At 41.0% G+C, this 24,192-nt stretch overlaps 1 protein-coding gene across 3 annotated transcripts in view; it reads right to left on the minus strand.

Annotated features, from left to right (window-relative positions):
* Positions 1-1,088: 1,088 nt before the first annotated feature.
* arhgap29a (Rho GTPase activating protein 29a) overlaps positions 1,089-24,192 on the minus strand; it is a 35,494-nt gene continuing 12,390 nt past the window's right edge. The window contains exons 3-23 of one of the 3 annotated variants that reach the window (XM_028004824.1): positions 18,723-18,866; positions 15,268-15,364; positions 14,053-14,125; positions 13,584-13,644; positions 12,983-13,129; positions 11,327-11,391; positions 11,126-11,236; positions 10,945-11,025; positions 10,319-10,507; positions 10,094-10,231; positions 9,822-10,012; positions 8,080-8,249; positions 6,562-6,690; positions 5,386-5,484; positions 5,075-5,238; positions 4,041-4,229; positions 3,700-3,837; positions 3,371-3,606; positions 2,383-2,683; positions 2,190-2,295; positions 1,089-2,105 (exon numbers count right to left, since the gene is read on the minus strand). In XM_028004824.1, coding sequence (XP_027860625.1) covers positions 1,147-2,105; positions 2,190-2,295; positions 2,383-2,683; positions 3,371-3,606; positions 3,700-3,837; positions 4,041-4,229; positions 5,075-5,238; positions 5,386-5,484; positions 6,562-6,690; positions 8,080-8,249; positions 9,822-10,012; positions 10,094-10,231; positions 10,319-10,507; positions 10,945-11,025; positions 11,126-11,236; positions 11,327-11,391; positions 12,983-13,129; positions 13,584-13,644; positions 14,053-14,125; positions 15,268-15,364; positions 18,723-18,866 — 3,788 coding nt within the window. In that variant the 3' untranslated portion in view covers positions 1,089-1,146. Of the gene's footprint in view, positions 2,106-2,189; positions 2,299-2,382; positions 2,684-3,370; positions 3,607-3,699; positions 3,838-4,040; positions 4,230-5,074; positions 5,239-5,385; positions 5,485-6,561; positions 6,691-8,079; positions 8,250-9,821; positions 10,013-10,093; positions 10,232-10,318; positions 10,508-10,944; positions 11,026-11,125; positions 11,237-11,326; positions 11,392-12,982; positions 13,130-13,583; positions 13,645-14,052; positions 14,126-15,267; positions 15,365-16,311; positions 16,592-18,722; positions 18,867-24,192 lie in introns of those variants that run through there. The other 2 variants (XM_028004823.1, XM_028004825.1) reach the window with 2 other exon arrangements.

Consider the following 24,192-nt stretch of genomic DNA (forward strand, 5'->3'; position numbering starts at 1 on the left):
CCCCGATCACGCTCTACCTGAGCGTCGAACTGGGAGTGCGGGTTTAAAGTTGGTCTTGCGTAACATTTGAATTTTCTCACCAACTATAAAAGATTTTATGATTAATTAACAAAACTTATAACTTAGAAGTGTTACTAATATGTTTCAATCTGTGCTAGTTGCCCGCTTACATCAGCAGATAGTGAAATTACTGAATGTTTAAAATAAAAAAAACAAGCGTCTTAGAATTTGTCAGATATATTTTAATAAGTTACAAAAGAGTGTTTGTTTAAATGTACCTGTTTTTTGTCTTCTCCTTTTTTAATACATTGAACCTTTCAACAGTTTATCAACTGTGTACATTAAAATGAAAAAAACAGATACAGTTTAAATAAATGACGTCCTTCCTATTGCTGACAATGAACATGTAAGGTTTGTTACTGGTAGGACTATTAAAGTTGCAAAAAAATTAAAAAAATTAAAAAAGCTTTGGCTATTAAAATTCAAAGGTGATATTACAAACAGTGGGGGGGAAACCGCTAGCGGCATTTGTAAAAACCTGTCAGACAAAGTTGACATCATCCAAGTTAAAAAATATAAACGCAAAATGCTAACTAGCTTCTGCTATTTTGTTCCTTTCAGAACATGTCTTAACTGCCAGTACAGCTATCTAACGCGCCATGTGTGTACATGTTTTCACCCAGATTTATACACAAATCATTAGAAAATAACCTACTTGTAACAGATTAAAACACTCTCTCACGGTGAGGAAAACACTGCTCCATCGGTATTCACATCAGGTTAAGTGCACTGGATTGTTTTCAGTGTTGCGATTCCAATTATATGCACTAATCTAATGTTTCACACCCAACTTTTTGGCATTAAAACAAACATCCATTGTAAGTTTGTAGAAACTTTGTACAATATACATATATATATATCTATATATATAAAAAAAACAATTGCACAGTTTTATAGAAATTATAAATATGGTGCCGAGTGTTCTGAGTAAGCGATTGAAAGATTTGAAATATTCGCAGTGGTTTAAGTGCGACTTGTTGGTCTTCTGAGGATTAAATCAACAGGTAGAAGACAGCTTGTTTTTTTTTACTAATACGGAACTTTGACCACAGTTTGTATTGACTCTCGAAGCCCAGGACTTTTCACTTAGACGAAATGAGCCTCTCTGTGTTCTACCTCTTGAAGGCGCCTGGGCCTCAGTCTCTGGTATACAGGTTTCGTCTGGTTTTGACCCATTTCTTCAGGGCTGGAACTGGGAGAATGAGACATGGCTGCCTGGTCAACTTCCTCAAGAGGCTCATCGACTGAAACTTCTATCTCAATTCCTAGTTCCTCCTCTTCCTCGTCCTCCTCATCGTCGTCGTCATCCTCCTCTTCTTCGTCATCATCCTCCTCTGCGCTGTTAGCTAGCTTACAGTTCTGCTGCCCTTTATCTTTGCTCCCTGAGGGAGGCTTGTAGAAAGTTCCTGGCGGAGGCTGAAGAGTCCTTGGCGCTCTAAAAACTGTCGCAATCGTGTTGTTTCTTGACACATTTTCCTCCCTCTTTAAAGTCCTGCTGGGTCGCACCGCCACTGTGTAAGGTCTGTTAGGGTAGATGGTGCTGATGGTGCTCCCCACTGTCCCTTGGTTTAAGGAGGCTGGCACAGAAGCCGACAAGCCGCTGGCATCCAGCGAGGATCCCTCCGATGGAGAGCTGGCTGCCAGTCTGGTGGCTCTGGACACCACGTCGTACTTGTACTGTTTGTCCCACGTTCTCCGTAGCGTCTGCGTGTCGATGAAGGTGCTCCGGTAATGCGCGCCCGCTCGCAGTTTGGAGCTCTCCGTCTCGTCCACCTCTTCGATGGACTGGCTGCATCCGCCTAACTTCTTGTTCTCCCAGTTGGCGCTGTTCCGGGTGTTGTTCTCGTCCACCTGGCCCCGGCCGAGAACCCGCTCGGCTGGCATGCTCATCGGCCGGGAGGACAGTTTGTTGCGAGGGTGTCGAAGCAGAACCCTGCTGACCGTGACGTACTGCGAGCGGCACAGACCTTTCTCGTTGGGTTTTGCGATCTCGGGGACGCTCGACGACAACATCCCGTTTAGGGTCTCAGAGTCCACCTCGTCACCTTTGAACACAGATCAAAAGTGTACATATATTACAAATCCAGATGGGCTTTAAAGGAATGCTTTTTATTAAGATGAACACTGACCAGGCTCAAAGTCATTTCCATCAAGGGATGGCATGGCCTCCTGAACCTCAGCTAATAAGTGCGAAGATGGTATTATGGAGGAATGTCTCTTAAACGCCTTTGAGCTCTGCTGTAAAAATCAGAAATAAATGTTAACTGACAAATAGATGCTTAAGTAAACTGGTCAAAAGGGTGGAAATTGACAAGTTCTCACCTCCTTGATGTCTCCCAGTGACTTCGAGTGCCTGCTCAACTGCTCCTTCTCCTGCTGGCTGAGGCAAGAGTGAGAATCTGCCTCTGTGGGTGAGATGCCACGCAGAGGGCTGAGGGGGGCATCAAAGATCATCTGGTAGTGTCGGATTAGGAGCTCCACCATGAGTGCCTGGTATGGGTAATCCACCAGAGAGGAAAGGGAGACGTCGGCGTCCGCCTGCCTCGGCTTGATCAACGTTGGGCCGAAAATGATCCCGAGGTTGCTAGCCGTCATCTTGTTTTCCTCCGAACACTCTGTCACCCTTAAAAGGAATCAAAGGAGATGAGAGTCTAAGGGTGGATTCACATCAGATCTGTTTAGTTTACTTCAATCAAACTCTAGTTTTTTTTGTCTAGAAAGTCTGGTTCGTTTGGGGAGGTCTGAATGTAATCGAACTCTGATGAGGACCAAAACAACGAACTCTGGTCTCGATTCGGCTGACGTGAACTCTGGCGTGGTTCTGTATGTGAATGCCAAGTGTACCGGAGACTGCTTGGTGGGACATTCTGGCTATATGCAACCAAACCAAATGGTCAAGTCCATTGCTACTGGAAGAAATGGCTTGTGGTATTTTGCCAAAAACAAAAGAAATCCTACATCAGCTAAAAACTGGCACCACTTCATTTTGGTTTGCATTTTGTGAAGAATAAAGTTACGCTCAGTGTCTTCTTCAGAGGTTTTCATTTTGTTTCCTTCAGTGGTTCTTGGCGCGGCGCGAGTACAGGGAAGCCGAGCAACAGGTTTTTCAAAGGGTTTGGTACATTTGATGTAGTGCAGTTACATCAAATGTAGTGCACATTTGATGTAACTGCACCTTCTGAAATGTAACAAATGCTGCAGTTTGGGTCCCCAGTCGAACAGATTCTCACAGACTATCAGGTGTGAAAACACCCTGAGAAGCAGACCCATGTTAAAGCAATGTTTGGAGAACTTCCCCTTCCTTCTGTACCTGTGAAGATGCTCTATGAGGAACTGCAGCGTCTTGTAATGCGCTGGAGGCAGCTGTCTCAGCAGATCCTTGATTTTGAACAACACCCTGTTGAGCTCCACGCTGACCTGGGCTGCCGTAATGGCGCCAGGATTGAGCCGCTGGGCTTCAAGTTCTTCCACGATGATGCGCTGGCTTTCCTTCGCCAAACCGATGAAGTCGTTGTAGTAGCGGAACAAGATGAGAGGCTCTGGAAGCTGGAGAGCACAAGAAACACCAAACTTGATAAGAAAGCCCTGTTTTTTGGTTTTTTTTAATTAGGCTTCAAACACTATGAGAAAGCAGCCTACCTGTCTCAGGTACAGCTTGAGCACGTTGCTAATGTCGTGGGGGTAGAGCTCGGACAGCTCCACCAGGTCTTTGCCGTTCTCAAACGCCTGGCACAGCTTCTCCACCCGGGACTTGGCACCATTCACGCGGTAAATCCCCTTCAGAGCACAAAATAAAAATAAGCTTTCAGCACAGGAAACTGCGATGGCCTTTTCCAACTCACAAAGGAGAAACCGGGGCCACCGACTCTAGAATATTGACGGGCACCACAGAGAAAGGCCACGCAACCTGAAAACTGTTTGGTTAACTTTTAAATCGAGGCGAGGCTTTGCAGGCAGGCTTTACGGTGGAATAACAATACCTTGATGTTGAGCGCCCTGTTCTCGATTTCACATGTGCATTTCCGGATGATGAAGGGAATGCCGTCGGGAGTGTTTTTGGCCGTTTGCGTGAAGTCGATGCCGAACAGGTGAAGCCTGCCCTGGAGCTTCTTATGGCCACACTGGATGGCCAGCGTTTCCAGGCACTTCTTGTGACAGGCCAGCGAACACTGCAAACACAGCAACGGGCAATTTAAGCAAAACAGAATAGAACAAAACAACTCAAAAGCAGACCACAGAGTTAAAAAGAACAACAAAAAAACAGTAGGCCAAGCACATTTTAATACAAAAACACAACAAAACGCCAAAAGAAACATTCTTCTAGTGAAAAGGGAATACAGAACAGGAAGTGCGTAAATCTGCAGACACAAATAGAACTCTGAGAAATATTTCCTGGGAACTTCAGATTAGTCCAAGATGTCCTTGCGACCAGCAGTATGGGACTCCCAACATGCTGCCAAAGGGGATACTTGTGCCAGCTTCCTGTCAATATGTCAACCGGCATTACATAATCTATCTTTTTCCAGTGACTCCTTTATTTGCCTTGCTCAGTGTATCTAATAAATATGGACAGAAACTTGATCTAAAGTCAACAGAAGAGGGAGGCTGCACAGGGATGATGGAGAGGACTCTTCAGAAGACAAACAAAGCCTCTTCAGTTTCCTCCTGCCTGATCCCCCTTAGTTTGGTCTCTGAGGAGAGAATGTGACCATTTTCAACTTTTTTTCCTTTTATTCCTTCTCATTCAAGCATTTTGATTAAGGGGGGTAGAAGTGGCATTTTTCCTTCTTTTTTTTTCCTTCAGTTTTTGTTTCAAATTTTTGCTCCCGTGGGTGATAAAGAAGCTGTTGTGTAACTTTGGCAGGCTTTTTCTTGACGTTTGAATGCAGTGAGCTGGAGTTACTAAAAAGATCTGAACACCAAAGGTTTTGGCCCGGATCGGGTTTCTCTCGTTCTGTTCATTAAAAAAAAAACCCCAAAAAGAATAAAATAAAGTGAGGAATACGAGTTTTACCTCTTCACACTCGGCTCCATGAAACACCACCAGGCTGTCACATTCTCTGCATTTGGAGGGCGCGCGGAGCTTCCTTAGCCTGTGGGTCTGAGCTGCTTTGGACATCTGGGTGTTTCTGAACGGCCCCGGGGAGCTGGCCGTCTCTATCATCATCTCACTTAAACCTGCCAGTGAGAAGGGGAACGTAAGCTTTAAACGTGATCGTGGAGAGGAACAGATTAGGGGGAAAAATAAAAAAAATAAAAAATCACACAGCAAGGGTAAAATAACTCCAAATGACCAGGAAGTAGAAAAGTTCTGGTTCAACTCACCGTTATCCAGTGGTGAGGGAGGCTCTCGATCTTCCAGGTCATCAGCAGATGACATGGTTCCTGTAGAGGGTGTTCTTGGCAACCTTCTCTTGAAATCCCCTGAACAAGCAGCCAGAACACACACATTAGGCCACATCTTATGCGTTCCTGGTGTCAGATTCCTAAACGTGGCAGCTGATTGTTAGTGATTACCATCCACAGTGGCTGATTAATGGTCACCTAAAGGATTGTTTTATTAACACTGCTTTGCTTCTGAAGAACCTGATGAGGCTAAACGGGGATAAATTCACACACTGTTCACACTTTCGCAATGGTCAATGGGGCGGCACAAATCCTCAATAATCTGTAACTGGTGATTATGCAAACGGTGGACTTACTTCCACCAATCAGGAGAGGTTATTTCTGCCCAAACGGTTTGATTTTGATTTTAAGTGACAAACAAAGGCTGCATAGAAAAAAAAAAAAGAAATCATGATTTTTTTTTATCCATGTTTTCGAAGTAAAACCTTTCACTGCAACTGCAGTTGCAAGACTTTTAGGGTGTGTGTCTACCAGCTTTATGCATCTAAGTTATTTTGGAGAAAACATCAAAATATGTGTTTTAAGAAAAACTGAAAATGATCCTTTCTCAATTATTCCCTCCTTTGTGTTGCTCTGACATATAAACCCCAGTAAGGCACATTGAAGTTTGTGATGTAAATGTGACAAAACGTGACACGAAGCACCAGTACACCTCAAGTACAGCAGCATAGCAACATGAAAAACATAAACCCCACTCAACACAACCTTTTTATGTTGGTATGCACTGTATTAGAGTTGCATAACATTCACAGTGTGCGGTTGCTAAGCCTCCTGATTGAGAGAACATGCCAGCCACGTTGGGTGAACATAAAGATCACTCAAACAAAAATGTCCGACGCCCCGGGACAATTAAAAAAACCCACAATGGGCAGATATCTTCTGTTTCTGGCTGCCGTTTCAGGGCACCTTCACGTTCTTTGGCAAACAATTTTCTCTGAAGCCTTTCAAAATAATAAACCATGATTTATTGCCTCAGTAGCTCAGTGTGACAGCAAGTGATTTAAATATAAAATCAGGGTGTAACATGCATGTTGTGAGTTCAGACAACACTGGGTGGGGAAGGAATGAAGTGGTGTAAATCCGTAAGCCTAATACCTGGACTTGCAGTGGGCGAGTCCATGGAGCGCGATTCGCTGCTCCCTCCGGCGCTTTCCGAGTCGCTGCACATCCCACCGCCCTGACTGGCTGAACCCCAGGGGCGGAAGGGACCCTGAATTCGAAGTGCTGCGAAAGAAAGGAGAATCAAAACGTGAATAAAAAAAACGTTTGCACCAGTCTGCCTTCATAAACACTCTCCGATGCCAACATTTGCAACAAATGAAGTGGAATTTCTCAATATTTATAGTAAACGTTGGGAGTTCATTAATCACTGATACTCATATCTGTAAAGGTCGTCCTGTACTTTCTGTCGCTGAAAGAACAGCTCTGATTCAGAATGTCAGATGTATGAGGGTTACTTATTACATTTAAGACTTTTGAAGACCATTATGAATAACATTTAAGACCTGAATAACATAACAAAGATGTACCAAAGAAAAGCAAGGAGGCAAAACTGTAAAATTTCTGGGGCCTTTTGTGGCTCTTGGTAACAGCTTTCTGCTTCTCATATGCATATGGCTCTCTAGCTGGCTGCTAATGGCTTGTTTGTTTGCTTGTTAGCTAGCAAGCAAGCATTAGCAGCCTGTTACTGATAGTCCTAACTGCCTTCAGTCACAGAACGCATCGAGTGAAAATGTCAACGCGAGACAACGCAAACGTTTGCCTGATAGAAAAGTTCTGTCAGAAAAAAAAAACATACTATCTCAGATTAAAAAGTCCTGCCATGACAAAATTTATGACCTGTGATTAGTATATGTAAAGCCAACTTACATTTTATTTAACAAATCTAAGACATTTTAAGGCCTAAATTTTAAATAAATGAATTTGAGAGTTTTTAAGGAGGCGCGGACACCAAATGCATACAAGTGGTCAAATGTAAAACCATTGTAGCGTTGAGCGATAGCATCTTTAAATATCTTGTAAAACCGTATTGTAGGCTGTTTGCATTAGATGTTAATATTTTGATATAATTATACAATGAAGCGATCTAAGAAATTCAGCTTGGCTAAGTAAGGTCTGCTGATGAAAACAGTTATGAGCCCAGTTATCAAAGAGTCATATCAAAACAGAGAGTAAGCTGCTAACTACTCCAGATTTAAAAAATGTAGTCCAATTCATACAAGTATCACTTATTTTACAAAAGTCCTATCTTAAATGTATACATTTGGGATATTTGAGGAATATTTGAAATGTTACAAATCAGCTATATGGGAAACACCATTTACATAGAAAATGTCATAATTAATAAAAATTGTACAAAAAAAATGAAAGTAGATAGACTGCTAATAGAAGATCACAAGCTTGTAATTTAAGCAGAATGGGTTTATATTGGCAATTTTTATAAACAATAAAAAAACAAAACAAAAAAAAACTTCTTTTTGCCAGTAATGTGGTAATTAAGGAAAGGTTTCATAAACAAAAAAAAATTAAATACTATGTTCTGGCTCCAATTGCACAGTTTTCCTTCATGTTTTTCCCTAAAAATGTCTAATTAACCTGCTGAAGCAAACCTACCTTGTATATCGGTGCCACCATTGGAGCGTCTCTCTGCGATCTTGGCGTGGTGGGTGTTGCTGTGACCGTCCACGTCTTCTCCACCCACCACGTCGGAGGTGACGGATGTCTGCGACAGGTTGCTGTGGGAGGAGTGGCTCCCACTCAGTGAGCGCTTGTTTGAAGGCAGCCTGAGACACAAAAAAGGAAGGAAATGAGCAAGAACTCAGAAGTAAGACGCTGAATTATAATTTGATTAATATATACAAGCATCAAGCTGCTAATTATGCTAGTAAATTCCATCAGCGGTGACAGGATCCCTGACTAATCCTAATATCATGAGATCAGGACATCAAACACAAGTAAACTACTGCATAATGATGACTAACTGACTGACTCCTGCACATCAACAAACGATGCTCTCCATTGTTAACCAAAAGTATCCCACAGTACATCACTAAGTAGGTCAGCGCTCTATATTTAAGCTTTTGGGGAGCAGTGTTGTGGGTGAATGCGAGCGTGGGTGTGTGTATGCGCCAAAATTTCATTTCCTCTCTCCCAAGCTGAACTCTTTTGATCAGAGGGATCAGAGTCGGGGGGGCTGGGAGAAAACTAAGTGAGAACAAAGCACTCTCTTATTCCCATCTGTCTGGTATGTGCATGGGTGTGTGTGAGAGATCACAAACCTGTGTCAACAATACCCCTTCTGATTTTTTTTTTTTTTTTTGTGGTAGCTTTTCCCCCTAAAAACACTTACGAGAAACGACCAAAGTCAATTATCCAAATTAGCAGGACAGCTAATCTTAGCAAAGTGGGAGCTGAAAATGATAGAAGTTGAGCTGAACTGACGGGAAGCTTCTCCGACCGCTGACCGCAATCGTTTCCACAGGAAGCAGCCCGCCACCCCGATTGCGTTACGCTTTCCAAAACAATCTCCGCTAGGTCCGGCGTTTATTTATCACACGGGGTGTGAAGACACGCCCAGCTGATGGGACCAAAATTACATCCCGAAATTTGTAGGACTCGCTTGTTTTTAGGAAAAGAATTGTGAACATTGTAGGGAGACAATTAACATCTATCCAGTATGTGTCTGCACAGTTTAGTGTAGCTGCTGGAGTCCTCTGAGGGAGTCTTTGAAGGATGAAACGATTAATCGGATTAATCGCGATGAGTCAATTATTAAAATAATAGTCAACTAATTTTGTAATCGATTAATCGCCAACTAGAGTGTAAAAAAAGATAATTTGCTGAAAGAACAACAAAGTCAGAGCAGTATTTTAGCAAAAATTATTTTACAAAAAATATGTACATTTTTCATTTCAGATCAAATAAAAAACATTGTAAACATGCCCTACACAAAACTCCTTAAGTGGCATACTTTTTTTCAAAAACAGCATCTTTTGTTATCCATTTATTAGTTATTCCAAAAGTAATAAACAAATCAGTCCAACACTGAATAAAGAGCTGAGCATGTTGATGCAGATGCATCCTACGCTACAAATGATCAAATAAAGAAATCCTGGATGTTACTGCGGGTATGCAATAAAATGTTCATGTTCTTATTTTAAAAACTAACTGAATTATTTATTTATTTTAATCTCTTAATGTATTTCTATTATTCTACAAAAAAGGTTTGAATAATAAAAATTCTAAAAAGTCAGCAAAATGTACCAATTTTTTTATCCGATTAATCGATAACTAAAACAACATTGCGTAGCAGCCCTGTTGGAAGCCATAATCTGTCTGATATTCATGCATCTCACCAGGCGTTAAAGGTGACGGGCGAATCCATCGAGTGCGACTCCAGGCGGGGCCCGTTGGTCGGCAGGCTCTGGACGAAGTCGATGTAACGCTGGCCCGGCTCGTACTGCTTGGCGTTCTCGCACAGGCTCTGGTGGTTGACGGGTAAAGACACAACCTGGGCCTGCTGCAGCTGGAACCAGTTGACGGTCACCTGCAACGGTGAAATAGCACGCTGCTTGGTCTCTCCGTTTCATCTACGCCTCATGTGTGAGCGTTACAGACGTGAACTTACGGCCTTGAGGGTGAGGTCGCACTGGGAGACCATTTCTCTGATCTGAGTGATGATCTCGCTCTTGGTGTTGGCCAGGTCCACTCTCTTCACGCTCACGTCAATCTGGCAAGTTTTGCAGTGCTCTCTGGCCTCCTCGGCCTGACAAAATGAGGATCCAAGACAACTTAAACATGGGGACACTTGGAAGGGAGAAAATAAATTAAAAAACTGGAGGATGCGCTCTACCTTCTGCAGGGCCTCCTCCTCCAGCCTGCGCCTCTTTTCCAGCTGCTTGGCTGCAGCTGCGCCTCCTCCTCCTCCTCCCGCAGTCTGCTCTTCCTCCAGGCGGCTGGTGCTCACCTTGGCCTTCTCGTACTCTTCCTGCCGCTGGGCCTGCAGCAGCCGGGCCTTCCTCAGAGCGCTGTCTGACTCTTGCTGGAGACAAAAATAGAGAAAAAGAACAAAGGTAATTCACAGGCAGAAACTTCACTGAGAAATTACTACAATAAACAACAGAGATACAAATCTTTCAGTGTCTACCGGTCTGATTTTTAATTCAGAAATTAGTTTTACTATTTTATTTGCAGTTTATTTATTTGGACTCATTCGTAGATTTATGTATAGATTAAGATGTGTGTACTTATTACTTTATTTATTTTATATTTAGTTATATTTAAATTACTTACAACTTCAAACGTATGAGTGTGTATTTTCTAAATTTTATATTGCTTAAGGTTATATTTGTATTTAATAATATTTAATACTTTGGATGGAGCAGCTTGTCAACAAATAAGCAATTTCCCCTTAGGCATCAGTAAAGTACTTTCTTTTCGATTTCAAATTAACTTTGCTAAGCAGAACTGACCACTCACCATTTTCTTTTGCTCTCTCTGCCACTGCTCTTTGACCTCTCTCCGTAGTTTGTCCAGGTCATTCTTTCTACCCAGGAGAGGCTGAAAACAAAGACACACCATCTTTAAGATCTCTTTCAATACTACTAAAAAAATAAAATAAATAAATAAATTTTAAAAATGAAGCCGTTTCATGGATTACCTGCACAAATTTGTTGCTTTGGAGTATTGCTGCGGTTTGAAGTACCAGCTGACTGTATTCGATGTCGTTTTTGAAAGCGGTCATGTACGTCTCACGGAACGGCATGAATTCCTTAGAGGTGGGAGGAAAAAAAATTCCTAAACGTCAGCGCTTGCGATTAGTCTGATAAAGAAATGAGCTGCTGCATTTTTTTTTTCTCACCTGCTGACTTGCGAGAGTCTTGGCAGTTTCGGCCATCTTGGCGTAACTTTTGGCACACTCGACATCTGCGAGTAGAAGGAGAACATTTCCAGCTCGTTTCTGAACACTGCTTTTGTTATTGTGCTGATTGATGGTACTTTACGGTCTGCCCTGTACAGTGCGAATGTGAGCTTTGTGTGTTCAGCTGAAAGCATTCATTAACTCGTCAAACAAATAAAAGATCTCACACTACAAACTCAAACCCTGAGCTTAGGTAATATAGTCAAACAAACCTGCAGTAAAGCCCCTCATTCAGAATCTCTTTAAAACTTTTTGTTTGGACATAAAACCAGTAATAAAGCTGAACAAACAGTGGTGACTATAGCAAAATCTTGGAACTGGAGTTCGTTTAACACTAAAGGAAAAAACGAATGAAAACACAACAATGCTGGAAATATAATTAAGCAAACACTGAACCAACGATGACGCTTTTTCTGACGGATTTTGTATTTCCTCTGACTTCATTTGAAAGTTAAGTTTATTTGTATTGCACATTTTGGCAACAAGACAGTTTAAAGTGCTTCATACTGTAAAAACATTATACAGTAGCCAATTATGAAACAAGTAGTAAACATTACATATGTCAAATGCCATCTTCAAAATCCTCAAGCAGCTACTATGAATCAAAGGAAGCTGTAAACAGGTGGAGTTTTAGTCAGTGTTTCAGCTGTTTTGCAGTTTTCAGGATGTTTGTTCCAGATTTGTGGTGCAAAGAAGCTGAATGCTGCTTCTCCATGTTTGGTTCTGGTTCAGATTAGACCAGAACCAGAAGACCTGATTGGTCTGGAAGGTTGATACAACAGCAGCAGATCTTTAATGTATTGTGGTGATAAGCTGTTCAGTGATTTATAAACTAGCAAACGTATTTTAAAGTCTATTCTCTGAGCTACAGGGAGCTGGTGGAAAGACTGTAGAAACTTAACAAAAGAGCATTAGTCCTTCAATTCTGGAAATGTTTTTCAGATGATAGAAGCCCAACTTTGTTACTGTCTTTATGTGGCTCTGAAGGTTCAGGTCTGAGTCCATCACTACACCCAGTTTCCAGGTGTTCCAGATTACTAGTTTCTAGCTGTAATAAATGAAGCTGTGCGTTGACTTTAGGTCGTTCCTCTTTGGGTTCAAACGTTTTCAGTTCGGTTTCTGTTTAGCTGGAGAATGTTGTGGCACATCTATGCATTAATGTGATCTATCCATCAGTTCAGTGCAGGGATGGGTTCAGGATCACCTGGTGACATCATAATGTAGAGCTGGGCATCATCTGCATAGCTATGAAGTAAAACTCCTCGCTGATAATAAAAACTGTGAACTTTGACTCCCATTCTTGCAGTAACAACTTCAACAAAGAAAATATTGCCTTCAGTGCTTACAGATGGTGTGTGGTAAGAAAAGAATATGATTTCCGAGTTCGTAACCAGCCAATCACTAGTCAGGATGAGTCGCTGACCAATTTCTTTCACCAGCCGATTTCTCTGAGTGTCTCAAAGTAAAAGACCAACACTTTAAGAAAAATCTCTTTAGTCCTTGTGAGAAACTTCTCTCAATTCTTTCCTGTCATACAGTCTTGGTCACCAAAGCCTTTAGAAGCACCATTGGAAATATACGATTGGTCCAACTCACCCACACTGATCCTCTTCTCCACCCATGCCAGGAGTTCCTTGGTGTACTTGGACCACGCCTTGGCATAGAGCAGCACGGACTCCACTCCGCTGTCCTGCCTCTGCAGTGTCCTGTCCACCTCTTCCGGCCGAACCGGTGGAGACGGCCCTGTAGTTACGAAGGAAATCCAACAAAAGGCTTTGTGAGAGGTGGTCTCCTCCATGACTGATGGAGGCTCTATGGACCGGAACCTGATGGATGTGCCATGTGCACGATCACAATGCGATACCCAGGAAAAGCAGTCTGACCTTGACTGCTAGCAATATGGGCTAATACCGTCAAGGCTAACCAACACTGACAGCAGAAGCATTATGTCAGTAAGGTGATTGCTTATTAACTAGTTAATCCTTCAGACAAAGCAGGCAGTGTAAAAAATATATAAATAAACAAAAAGCAGCAACAAGAGCTCCACCTAAATACTGATTTACATGTCATTTATGTGCAAGGGTGTTTTGTTTTTTTTCCCTTCTTGCCTCTCAATGTGAGAAGATTAGTTTTCATCCAGACCCTTTCACACAGCGGGCGCAGAGAGTACAGTAGCTGTGTGTTCAATCCGTCTTACCTGGCGGATCATCTTTCTCAGAACCGGATCCTCCAGATTCCACAGAGAGGTTCTCAGAGGACTGAAAAACAGACAAAATGGCTTTATAAAAATAATAATAATAATACAAAGCAGGGAGGAAAGGAAGTGCATCCTCCTTGAAAAACAGAATGCTCCAGTAACATGCATGGTACAGTCCTTATCAGAGAGACAACTTCCTCCTCAGACCACTTTTACAGTAAAACATCCAGCAGGAAAACAACGATTTATCACCAGAGGAGGATGTTTAAGGCAACTGCGTCAGTCAACGAGGGCTTGGTTCACCTCTGAACTCTGCTGGCTAATCTTTCATATTCAGTTTTAGTAAGCTACATCCTGCTGTTAAAACGCAGCTCAGAATAAACTGACATGAGCCATTTGTTTTTATTTTAGATGCATTTCTAGTAGGTGATGACTTCTAACACAAGGCCACCTGTCCTACTTTCCTTACCCTGCTTCTCTTAGTCAGGGGGAGCCCCAACACTGATCCATTCTCTACATCTCCCATAAGGAAGTCAGACACTCTGGAAGAGGAAACAGAAAAATAAAAACAAAGATTAGGTGGGGAAATAGACAAGAATTATTGGTCATCTATCAATAAAGCTTATGTTTCTTTTGTTTCTAACAGAAAAGACAGAAAATCCCCTAACTGTGTTAAAAATGCAGTGATATGATTATTTTTTCTATGTTAAAACAACTCAAATTCTGCAGATTCTGATTAGGAATGATTCAGATTTTTTCACCAAGGACAACAACACATAAGAGAAAAAAAATGTGGCGGGTTTCTCGACTGGAGTAATGGTTTGGAATCCAACGTAAAATCACAAAAATACAAGATTAATCTTGTATTTTTGTTAAACACCAGAAATTATTGCCAATGGATTGGTGAATGTCTAATTTAAATTAGAAATGAACTGATCCACTTTTTTTTCCACTTCCGATATCAATATCCGAGGCTTAGTCTTGGCCAATACCGATCAGATTTAGAAAAATGGTGCTGAATTGACTCTCTCTTTTTTTTTTTTTTTACAACACAGACATAAATACGTTGAAATGCACATTTATTTTATAACTCTGCACCAGTACAGCACACTAAAATACACCAACTGCTTCACAAGCTCGGTCAAACATGTAAAAACAACTTTAATTTGTTCAGTCAATGCATTTAAGAGTATAGTGGCCGCTGTAAAAACCAATAATAAAGAAATCTAAAGTGACAAAAACAATAGGTTTACTTTCTTGATCAAACATGTAAAAATAAACTACAACAAACCTTCTTTCAAGTGGTTCAGAAAGTGCGATTAGGAATTCTAAATATAATGTAAATTAAATAATAAAGCGTGACATCGCTCGAGTTCAAATCATAGAGTTAGACTGAATAGATCCACCCTGTTGGATTGGGCGCATTGCCATACTACCTGAGCTAGAAGTTTTTAATATCAGGACAGATACAGGCACTCGTATCAGATCTGCTTTAAATTACTCGTAACCACGGCAGGTATGAGTTGAAGCAATTTGACAGGCTAACAAGTCAAGTGCAAAAGCGCCAAAAGTGCATAAATAAGTGGTAAAAATGACCTGAATCTATTAACAAAACAAAAAAAACAATCAACTTGTTCCATTAACTGTATCTACAATGGTTGCCCAACACCGACATCTTACTTACACATTGCCAAAGGTGAACGCCAAAGTATCAATAGCGGTGTAGATCTCCCCAAAAAGCTTCTGCTTGTTCTCCTCGTTCACCTCATTGAAGTTCACTCCTGGTAACATGTAATAAAGAGAGACTGAGTCAGGTTTTGGCAGGATACTGAACTGATGAATGCTGTGTGCCTCCTTTGTTCAGAGGCATCAGCTCCACGATATGATTCATCGTCATCCTGTTGGTGATGTCAAACACGGCGCTATTGAAAAGTTCTAGAGTCACGGTGTACTCCTCAAGAACCTGAAGTTCTTGGCAATTTGTTTACGTGCTGAGATTTGAAAAATCCAAAAATCACCCAGTGCCCTCCCCTCTGGAAGCGTTCAAAAACAACTTTTTTCAGTCTGTAAAGATAAGCAGGGGACTGCAAGTGTGTATATTTTTGCTGTAATCTGGCCAAGCAGTAGTTTCCTGCTGCGAGTCTAAACACGGTGATGACTGAGGACAGAATGAAGGTGGGGGAGGGAAAGCGGCGTAAATACGGCTGTAATCAGTCTCCACAATAAACTTCCTGTTCTGACTTAGAAGAGAGAAAATAAGCCTCTCTCCCCGAAAAAGATGGTCGAAAAGCAGAGAAAACGTGCAACAATAAACCAGTGATGTCACAGAGCGCTCTCTGCTACCTCCGTCGTTTCCTCGGGCTTTCCCTTCCACTGGAACAATGAAGATTTCTAGAGTTCAAAGGCCAAGAAAGGATAAACTTTTGTGGAAATCCAACCTTATTATCGATGAACAGAGACATTCTTATTTTTGATTTTGATTTTCTGGTTTGCTTGTTTTATTGGAATTTAATGCGAGGGGGGAAAAAAACTCCCATATATCTATAGAACGTGGCTCTTAATACCTTCAATAGGCAAACAAAAATGTTTAACGATTTCCTTCATGTCTGATGAAACTAATTAAACTCGACTTGTAAAGATTTCCAAATGAGACGAAGCATTCTCCGTTATATTTCCCAATTCTTTGTAGAAACCTCTTAAATTACACGTAAAACAAAAAACGACCCACCTTAACACGATTTTCCAGGCCTCGTTCTAACCGCTATAAGCCTCATTGATTCCAGCAACAAGTCCTATGTGTAAACGCTTCAGAAGCACCTTAAAAATTCCAGATTTCCAAATCTTTTAAGGAACGTGAAGATGACAACAAAACAGATCCATTGAGAAAAAAAAGAAAAAGATGGTATTGTCTTTTAGTAGGCCACAGGCGACGGTCCAGGCAACAATGACTTGAACAGGTTCCGTTGTCCTTGGGAAGCTTCTTGGCAATCCTGGACCAGCTACTGTGGCCACCTCCAATGAAAAGGACAACTCATGTGTTGCTGAATGTCCTCCTTTCCTATCCCACCCCTAAACCCCCCTCAACAGGACATCCTGAGGCTTGCTGGGATACAATGCCACTACTTGCTCAGGCCCCAACCAACGGTCCAAATGCGGAAGTTACATCATCTGGGAAAAATGGTATTGTTTGCATGGAAAACGCACAACACCGTCGAAGCAACTCGTCAGCAGCAAAGACTTGTCCGACATTCGACGACTGGAGACCGCTTTGGGTCCCACAGAACTTAATACCACGCCGAGGTAGAGTGGTAAACGACTTCGTTCCAAGAATCATGGGAGAAATTCTGCACTTCATCTTATGTTGAGTCAAAATTACTTTGTTGTAAAGTTGAAATTAAATAACATTTGATACAACTTCATCATATTTTTCTCCTTTTTTCCCCATCTTTCCTAATTCTCTTAAACTGAAAAGTGTTGCGATTTGGTTCTAAAATTTATTGACATGTGGACAGTTAGCACATTGTTACTAACAGGACAGCAGGGTGGGGTGTGGAGGGTCAAGAAGTGAGCAATTCTGACCACCTAGTGGCAGAAGAGCCCCAGAATTAATCATTAAAAGCTTTAATGTTTACATTGCACGCAAGTTATTGTAGAAACCTGTTTAGGAGTTTGTTCTGGTGTGTTGTTAATCAGTCTTGACAACAAGGTCATTTGGAATATTTTTTTTCACAGCAGCTAAATTATGCAGTTCCTGCGTTCCGGTTTCAAAATTCTGTACTCTCCAGATTTCTAAAAGACTTATCTGTTTTGGTTTTACTGCCCAAAACTAGGCTGCATTCAGAGACAAAGAGCAGGAAATGACATGTTTATAACCTGCACCCCATCACCCAAAGTTTTATAGTCTTAATCAGATCCTTCAATTGTGCTTTAGTAAAGCATAGCAAAATCAATCATTATTTTGGGCTGAAGTCCCACATTGATCTTGGGAAATCCTTTAAAACTTTCCTAACAATTAAAAAAAAAAAAAAGTTACATTAATTTATTATCTAATCAACAGCTGTTTAAATTTAGATTTTTGCAATAATATATGTTGTCTTAGTGAACACAGTTTTGGGAAGCTATCGAGTTGTTGGTGAAGTTAGCTTAGGCTATCATGAGCCCCAGGCATAATGGTGAGAGCAATTAGCTCCATATTCTGTTGTAGCCATGTTCAGACTCTTATTTTGAAGCGAAAAAGGAAGTAGTTCTCGAGTTGGTCTCTTAGAATAATAGTCGACTAATGTTAGTTGACCTGGCCACAACTGTTACATAAGGGCTGAATTCTCTTTGAGGAGGCCACAGGAGATATTTACCACTTTTTTGATTTTTTTGATTAAACTCGGTTGAAATTTAGTTACAGTTAATGTTTGCATCTGCTTTGGGCCTTCCTATGAGGACTGCTCTTTACACTTTATGTGCTCAAATTCAAAAGTACTTTGACTAAACGTGAAGTGGATGGTTTTACAGTAAAATCTGGATTCTCTCAAACTTTCTGATTTTCAGAAATCAGTTTGAGATTTCTGAAAATCTTTTCCGTTTGAGTATTTTAATGTTTTTAGCAGTAGGAGCACCTTGGAGTTATCGGTGTAGACATAGGGTTTAATCAAACCTAGACTAGACCGTATTTTATTGAACCTTTACTCCATTTGTGAATACAAAAAAGTTGATTTGCCATAAATATTGCTGAAATTTCATCACATATCATCTAATTTTTTTTGTCACCTGAATGCATCACATGTTTTATGTTAAATTCAAGTTGAATGTAAAACACACCCGACTAGATTCAAAGGTTACAGAAAAGACGAAATGTTAGCTGAACCATATCTCAAAGCCTCCTGTAAGGAGTTGATTGTTTTTGAAAACAGTTTACGGACTCTTTAAGAAGCTTTGTTATTCTACTTGTAGGACATAGAAAATGTGTGTTCAGCAGAGTAGGCTGTCATGAGAGAAGGGAGGATCAGATACGGCAGAGACGGAAAACAGACCAGAGGAAGAGTGGAGGAGTGGCTGGCATGTTTCACAGGAAACCTGACAGCTCCGCTGTGTGTGTTTACACTTTTTTTTTTTTTTTTAGGCAGAGCTGGCAAAAGCTCAGCATACCTTTGACCGTGGCGATCACCGTTCCAGCTTTGCTCAGGATGTCCACAGAGTTGAGGCTCTGGTGCTTCTTGATGATGGCCTTTAGGACTCGCAGCAGCTCGCCGAGTCGCTCGTGGACCGCCTGATGGAGGGAATCCTGATGCTCTAGAAGTCAGAAAGGAAGGCCCAATTAGTTCTACTCATGACCGCTTTACTTCAGGAAATCAGCCATTACCATTTAGGATGTTTTTACAACAACAATCAACCCTGATTAAACAATTATTAGTAATGCACCGATCTGATATTATTATCTGTATCGGAACAGATATTGAAAAAAGATTTACATCAGGTACCGGTAACAATATGCCCAATTCATAAGAGTGAATCTATTCAGTCCAATTCTATGCTTTGTGCTCTGACTGACGTTACGTTTTATTTATTTTACGTTAGATTTGATTTCCTAATCGCACTTTCTGAACCATTTAAAAGAAGGTTTGTTGCAGATTATTTGTACCTGTTTGACCAAGGCAACCAATCTATTGCTTTTGTCACTTTCAGTTTCTTTATTATTTATTTTACATTGGCTGTTATGCCCCTACTTGCACTGACTGAACAAATTATAGTTGTGTTGTTTTTACACATTTGACTGATTTCGTTACGCTATTGGTGTATTTCAGCGTGCTGTGCTGGTACAAAGTACATTTATGTCTGTGTTTCAGCACTATTTTCTGTATCGGTCAATACTAAATCTTGGATATCTGTATCGGAAGTGGATCAGTGCATCCCTGATCTTTTATACCAATAAAAATCTAAAATATTGTTGTTGTACTCAACCAAATTTAATCTGCTGCTACTAAACAAAATCTGGTAAACATAACTCAACTTGGACACCTTTGACCCACCCGAGATATCAGTATTGCTAATCATTTTTACCATAGTGAAGTCACCACCGTATATGTAGAACTTCCAAGGGTTATTAATAATGTTGCTCACTGTGATTTAAAATCTCAAGGTCAGAAATAAAATCAAAGTTGTATACCGTAAACTATCAGAAAAATCAATAGGATTTAATAAACTGTGGTCACATTGGTGATGGACAGCGTAACCTCAGACACCACCAGCCAATCAGTCACAGCATCATCTGTGCAGCGAAACCATCTAAGCTAACTGCTAAATGTGTGGTATTTCTATAATTATAGGCTACATGCTCAGTTAATTATACAGAAAATGGCATTTCAGGCATCCAGGTATACACATTTCTCTCAGAGTGAGTCAACACACCCATTTACAAAAGGACAAAATGCACTTTGTTATCAAGCAACCTTGAAACTTTGCTATTGGCATGCTTTAGGGCTCATAAAAGGGAACATGTCAATGAATGAGGAGTCAGAAAACAAAGAATTACAGGCTGGTGAAGCCTTCACTCGCGTGAGGACAACAAAACAGTTAAAAGCAGAGACGCCTCTTATCTGTTCCCTCATCTATCAACCAAATGCACGTAATTGTCACTCTGGCCCAGAAGCTCTGCAGTACTAGACTGTAAACATGTTGAACACACAGGCAGCCGGACACGTTGTTGTCATCTGATACTTTAAACACAATGCGCGCTGTAATTATCTACGTCAGGTGTTTAAACGACTGGTTGCTTCTTAGTCAGACCTCACTGGAAACGCATGCAGACTGTTTCCAGGCAGTAAAAAAAAAAAAAAATCCACATTTTGTGCTGACGATTGGCCCCGGATTAACCATCATGGAAAGAGGGATCAGAAAGACTTTAGCCATCTCCCGGTTTTGCCTTTTATTTGTGAGCCCTCTTTCCCCCCCCACAGAGTGAGACAAACACTGCTGCCAGACGACCAAAAGCTGCTGGGCTCTTTGGGGCCGCCGTGACAATGCTGGTTGCTGATGGGACTGATAAGTTCACACCAACCAACAGGTAACGTGTGACTGCCAAAACTCACCAACTGTAGTAAACATTCATCGTTGCTTAAGAGGAGAGATGGCACAATACAATCACAGCTGGGCTTTCCTAAATGAATAACGTTCTACCAATAGACATTATACCCTCAACTGTCTTTGCTTCTACTGTGTTATTATTATTATTATTATTATTAGGACTGGATGATTGGATATTAATAAAATGGATATGAAACAAATCTGGTCTGGATTTCTAACCGCAGGTTTTTTTCTAAGTTCACCAATAACAGGTTAAAGAGTCTCTTTGGTGAAACATTTGGAAGCACAATAGCAATTTAGTATGGTTAGTGTATGAACACATAGGGAGACTGATGTCGAGTGTCTTTTATCTTTTTAAATTCACCAGAACTCCGTCTTTACTGCTCTACATGCCAACAACTTCTGCAAATAAAGTCACAAGTCAAAATTATTTTAAATGTACTTTTTTTTAAAAATGTTTGCCTTTGTTAAGGATTTCATAGTTGGTAAATGGGTGCTGTTAATGTCTTCCAATAACATAATTACCTTGTTATATTTTAAAATTTCCTACCAACTTTAAACATTTTTTAACTCAAAAACACGGTGGGCCGCTGGATGACTGCCTCAGTGCCCCGCTACAGGGCTTAGCAAGTTTTCAGATGGTTTTTGTCATGAATGTGCCATAATTGCAAAATATTTAATAAAGTAATTAAGCTAATTAAGGCAAAAATGTAAAAGGGGCATACGAGAGATTCTTCGAAGACCAACCATTAGCACCATCTATTAGTATAACAGTTAGCAACGTCTTGCCAACATAACTTAGTCCAAACCAGCTGTACACCATGATGCTTTCAAACGTCTCTCCACAGGACTTGTAAAGTCCCATCTTTCACCATAGCAACTGTGCTCATTTATCTTCATCATTTGCCAAGTACAGATCCAACCAGTACAGAGAACCTGGTGTGTTTTTCATCATACCAGCCTTTTGTGCTTTTGTCTTAGAGCCACATGAGGTAGGAAACATGCCAGTGTGCTTTTCATATAACTATGCATCAACATGAGATTACTTATTTTGACATAATCAATGCACACATTTTCACTGGACTCTTTCACCATAGAAACAGGGAACAAGTATAAAATTTAGTTTGGGAAACATAAGTCAAAACCACAATGACTTTGATAAAGGGCAAAGTTTATCACAAGCACCTCTAACTTGTGCCAAAATTTTCTAGATTCCTTATAGTCCCTTTTTTTTGTGGATGCAATCCTAATTGGAATTTTTGTAAAGTTTTGATTTTAGTTTTCTGACACCGTTTTAATTTCTGAGCAATTTGTTGGAGCACACACAGCTAAAAATTGTCCAATTTTGGTCACCCGCCTATTTTTCGGTGCATCTCTACAACAAAGGCAAAGGCTTAATCGTCTGTCCGGCAAACTGAAAGTCCTGAAGGCATCAAGCAATAGATTTATTAAATGCAAACGTAAACCATAACTTCCTTAAAAAAGATTTCAAATGAAGGATCTTCATTTGCCAATCTCTAAGCACTCCACTTATCAATGGTGGCCTGTTGCCTGTTTTTTTTTTTTAATCCTAAAAGGGAGCTAATTAGCAAGACATTATAGCTGCATCCACTAGCCCAGCAGGGCACAGGATAATGTAAAGAGACTGATTACTTAACCCTTTTGCGGCCAGTCTGGGTGCAACACAAAGAGAGAACAGCTCGTTCCCAGCAGGGAGGAACTGTTAAACAGAAATCTTAAAAGGTGGATTTGTTTTAGAGGAAGTACTGTGATTCACAAGGAGGGGAAATTAAGAAAACGAAAGAAATGTATATCAAGGGCTCCTAAACACACAAGGCAACATACTGCTAAGGTGGTGTTCCGGTTTGTTTGTTTTTTTCCACAGGGAAATCTTTGGTTCTGCAGTGTCCAAGGCTGTCTGTTGTCCTAGAGCCAACAGTGAGCCTTGCTGCCTCATGGGCATGCCACATTTATGGACCAATAAATCACAACAGCTATTCCTGCTCCTTGAGAAAAGAAGCTTTGGAGTTTATACATGTTTTTTGCTCCAAATGGAGTAGTCTCTAGAAGAAGAAAAAAAAGAAAGTGCAAAAGGAGTAATTTGTGAGAGTATCAGAATTTGAACGAAGACTGGAAATTTGTGTGGTTTTTTGGGCTTGCGCTATCCCTTGGGATTTGTCCCAAATTTACCCCTGCGCACCCACCCTTCACATCCCAGCTTCATCTGCCGGTTAGGAGAGAAGGAGAGACATTCCTTGGCATAATGAAGCTCTGGTGAATGAAGGCTACATGGGGATCAGACTCGGATCGTGATGAGAAGGAGGCCGCAGATCAGGAGCAGGGCTCTGAGCCTGCCAGCAGCGCATTGCCAGGTTTTTACTTCATTAGCGTCATGGAAACCCAGCATTCCAGCCTCTTGTTTGGGAGCTGGGACAGGAGTTGCGGGAGCAAAGGGTCAAGGTGGGGTGGTGTGTGTGTGTGGGGGGGGGATCCATAATGAAAACGTTGTCAGATCGCTCACAATCGAGGTGACATCTCAGTACCAAAACACTGAGCAGATGCTTCAGCGGCCCGGCTTTCCAAATATAATGTCAGCCTGTTTCATGTCATCCTTAGCCCAAATTTAAAGGGGTCACATATTAAATGCCCATTATTACAAGATATAACAATAAAGGCTACATAAAAAAAATTTCAAGGGGCGTGCTGTGGTGGCGCAGGGGGCTGGCGCACCGAGCGCTTGGAGGCCTTGGTCCTCGACGCGGATGTCACGGGTTCGGCTCCCGGTCCCGGCGGCCTTTGCCGCATGTCCTCCCCCCTCTCCTCGCCCTCTTTCCTGTCTGCCTACTGTCGCAAAAAATACGAGCCACCAGCGCCGCAAAAACTCTTCGGAGAAAAAAAATGGAAGAAAAAAAAAAGATTTCAAACTTGAATGCAACTACAGGAAAATGGGATATTATGTGGATGGTGTTTGTCCCCCACCTGCAAATGAACTGAATGGGAGGTGGTCCTTTAGCTTTTTCACCTTTTCATGCAATTTTAGTGTTTGTTGATGAAAATGCAAGCAACAAAACATGACTGGATGCCACAGGAAGTTTCTGAATGATTTAAAGCAACTTTAATTCTACTGCTTAGAGATGGTTTGATTTGTTAAGGGTCATAATTTTTCATAATTCTCAAATGATTTGCATCAAAATCAGTGGAAACAAGGGGGCGATATAAATTCAACCGAAAATAAATTAGACTTAAATTTATTTATCTGCAATTGATCAACAATGCAAACGGTTGGTTGGTTGCTTAAAATGAACATTTAGTGACTGCTTGATGCCAGAATTATGGAAAAATAACATTATGAATGCTCATCTTGGATGAATTTGTAACATTGTTCCTTCCTAAAGAGAACATTGTATCAGCAGGTAAAGTCTTCACAAAAACCAGTGATCTGAAATTATCTAAAAAAAAATAATAGTAATCTGGTCACTGTATCTCTAAAAGGTGTAGCAAAAAAAAAAGCAAATTACGTAGCAGCAGACTAAGA

This window comes from Xiphophorus couchianus, chromosome 21, assembly GCF_001444195.1.
Source record: "Xiphophorus couchianus chromosome 21, X_couchianus-1.0, whole genome shotgun sequence".
NCBI lineage: Eukaryota > Metazoa > Chordata > Actinopteri > Cyprinodontiformes > Poeciliidae > Xiphophorus > Xiphophorus couchianus.